The 3,206-nt window shown below is 39.0% G+C and overlaps 1 protein-coding gene across 1 annotated transcript; it reads left to right on the top strand.

Annotated features, from left to right (window-relative positions):
* The first annotated feature begins 1,722 nt into the window (after window positions 1–1,722).
* Window positions 1,723–2,724, top strand: GPR174 (G protein-coupled receptor 174). Its single transcript, XM_060136771.1, has one exon. It carries the CDS (start codon window positions 1,723–1,725, stop codon window positions 2,722–2,724), a length of 1,002 nt encoding a protein of 333 aa, XP_059992754.1.
* The last annotated feature ends 482 nt before the right edge of the window (window positions 2,725–3,206 follow it).

Below are 3,206 nucleotides of genomic sequence, written 5' to 3'. Positions count from 1 at the left end.
CAACATCGATGTTATTCTTTACAGTCTTGCTTCTTGTTATTTTATAACACCGTCTCTCTACTTCCTTATCTGAGAAATCTCAAGTATTTAACCCCTTCAATCTGAATGCATAGTTCATACTATTTATCAGCATGTTTAAATAAAGTGTGCATTATATCTTTGAACAAATGTGCTATTTTACTTACCAGGCAATTGAGGCAAAATAATAACAATTACAATTCCTTCAGGGGTTGAATCAAGCCAACTTCAAACATGGATTTGATAATCTACATGGATTTGATAATCCATAGCAGGATGTTTTATAATTTCTACTTCATTTTTGTTCTTCCCACATATCTTTAAAGTCAATTAACTCCTCCTGCATTTCAGCAGCCTTGAGGCAACTATCCAGGTGCCTAAACTAAAATTCGTTTTAGAACAAAGGTCATGGACCTAGCTGGGTCAACTTTTTGGGGATTTTGATTCTCCGTATTGATGTCATGGTCTTTTGTCTTGGATAATTGAGAGGTGGCTAAATGACCCTTGTTATTGCAAGTAATTAAAGAGAGGGTGGTTGCCCACTAATTTTCAGACATCTGGGGAAGATATGAAACAAATCAGTGGCCCCTATATGATGGTGCAAGGACAAATGCTGGCTGGGTTGGCTATATTTGAATCATATGGGGATCTTTTTAAAAATACAAATTTCAGGCCCTAAGTACTGAATAAGAATCTCTACGGGAGACACTAGAAAATCTAAGGAAAGTTGTAATTTTTTTAAACTTCCCCAGATGAGTGTGACCCTCAGTGATGTTTGTGAAGCTGTGGTCTACATCAGAGCCTCTCAAATGTTAATATGCCTAAGAATCACTTGTGGTCCTTCTTAAATTGCTGATTGTGTTGCAGCAAATCCCAGATGGGATCTGAGATTCTTTTGCATTTCTAAAAAGTTCTCCAGTAATGCTGGTTCATGGATCACATTTTGAGTAGTAAGGGGCTAGATTACTTCTCAGGTTCCTTCTAGCTATACTGTCCTGTGACTCTAAAGTGTCTTATGGAACTTGTGACTAATCACACTCATTCACATCAGAACTTTCCATTAAAGGTAATAGATTTTTCTACACATAGGCTTTTTTCTCAAAAATTTCTAGACAATAATTGGCTTAATTTTTTTTCATTTGCAGCTCTGACTTTGTTTCTCACTTTTTAGTTTACGACACATAACTGAAAATGTCCCAGAAAGATGATCCATCCAAGTTAATCACCTGTGAAGAGTTGTGGACCCACTGAGTACAAAAGCAAATCTTCCTTCTATGTGAGCCAAAAAAATGAAAAACAGCCTGCCAAACACCAGTAAAGAGATGACTGTCATCATATGGGAATTTGAAGAGCTACTATATGGCACATTTATGATCAAATGGGAGAGGATCAACTGTTATGATGTCCCAGAGGCCTTTTAACTGAGTAAAGAAGAAGGGAAAATTATAACAGCTTGTCATCTGTGCTTGCACATTAGACTTCAATGTAGTTAATGTAGACAAATCCAAAGCAAACATGCAGATAGTTACTTGAAAAAACCCCAAATCATGTATATAAGCCCAGACCAATGCAATAAAAAGGATGTTATTCTATATTCAGTCTCCCCAGCCCATCGATGATCAGTCTTTTAGAAAGAGCAGCAGTAAATTATAAATTTAGCTTTTTAACCACCATTTAGCAAAGGCAGTTTCTCTAGAAAGAAACATGCCTGCTAATGACACATGTGCTGGGACAGATGGATCCAATACAGATTTTCGGTACTTCATCTATGCAGTGACATACACTGTCATTCTTGTGCCAGGTCTCATAGGGAACATATTAGCCTTGTGGGTATTTTATGGCTATATGAAAGAAACCAAACGGGCTGTGATATTCATGATAAACCTAGCCATTGCTGACTTATTACAAGTCCTCTCCTTGCCACTGAGGATCTTTTACTACTTGAATCATGACTGGCCATTTGGGCCTGGCCTCTGCATGTTTTGTTTCTACCTGAAGTATGTCAACATGTATGCAAGCATCTACTTCTTGGTCTGCATCAGTGTGCGAAGATTTTGGTTTCTCCTCTACCCCTTTCGCTTCCACGACTGTAAACAGAAATATGACCTATACATCAGCATTGCTGGCTGGCTAATAATCTGCCTTGCCTGTCTGCTATTTCCACTCCTCCGAAGCAGTGATGACACCCCTAGCAACAGAACAAAATGCTTTGTGGATCTTCCTACCAGGAATGTCAATCTAGCCCAGTCTGTTGTCATGATGACCATTGGCGAGTTGATTGGATTTGTCACTCCTCTTCTGACTGTCCTGTATTGTACCTGGAAGACGGTTTTATCACTGCAGGACAAATATCCTGTGGCTCAAGACCTTGGAGAGAAAAAGAAAGCCTTGAAGATGATTCTAACCTGTGCAGGAGTTTTCCTAATTTGCTTTGCACCTTATCACTTCAGTTTTCCTTTAGATTTCCTGGTCAAGTCCAATGAAATTAAAAGCTGCCTAGCCAGAAGGGTGATTCTAATATTTCATTCTATTGCCTTGTGTCTTGCTAGTCTGAATTCCTGCCTTGACCCAATCATATACTACTTTACCACTGATGAGTTCAGAAGACGGCTTTCAAGACAAGATTTGCATGATAACATAAAACTCCATGCAAAATCATTTGTGAGCAGCCATACCACTTCTACCTTGACAACTGAACTATGTTAAAAAAAAACTGAATGTGGACTGAAACTTAAGCTATAAAATTTCAGTGACATACTATACACATATGATCTCAACTAGAGCCAGCAGTTGTATCTGTGAACCTAAGACAAAGAGAGACTATTAGGTTGAAGTCATTATAAGCACTTAGTTTTGTTACAATGGACATTGAGTTTCCTTGTATTTAGAAGCAATGTAATTGTCTATTTATACTAGTAATCACAGTTTATATCCCAATATCATATTTTAGTTGTCTTTAAGTAGGATGGACATTATATTATTCTGCAAAAACAGTGTTAAAATCATGGACCTTTTTTTTTTTTTTTTGTGGTACGTGGGCCTCTCACTGTTGTGGCCTCTCCCGTTGTGGAGCATAGGCTCTGGACGTGCAGGCTCAGCGGCCATGGCTCACGGGCCTAGCCGCTCCGCGGCATGTGGGATCTTCCTGGACCAGGGCATGAACCCGTGTGCCCTGCATCGGTAGGCGG

This window comes from Lagenorhynchus albirostris, chromosome X (assembly GCF_949774975.1).
Source record: "Lagenorhynchus albirostris chromosome X, mLagAlb1.1, whole genome shotgun sequence".
NCBI lineage: Eukaryota > Metazoa > Chordata > Mammalia > Artiodactyla > Delphinidae > Lagenorhynchus > Lagenorhynchus albirostris.
This window is presented reverse-complemented; position numbering and strand designations above follow the sequence as displayed.

Bases quoted from the DNA above. Each gene is read 5' to 3' on its own strand.
- GPR174 (XM_060136771.1), top strand. From the start codon at position 1,723: ATGCCTGCTAATGACACATGTGCTGGGACAGATGGATCCAATACAGAT.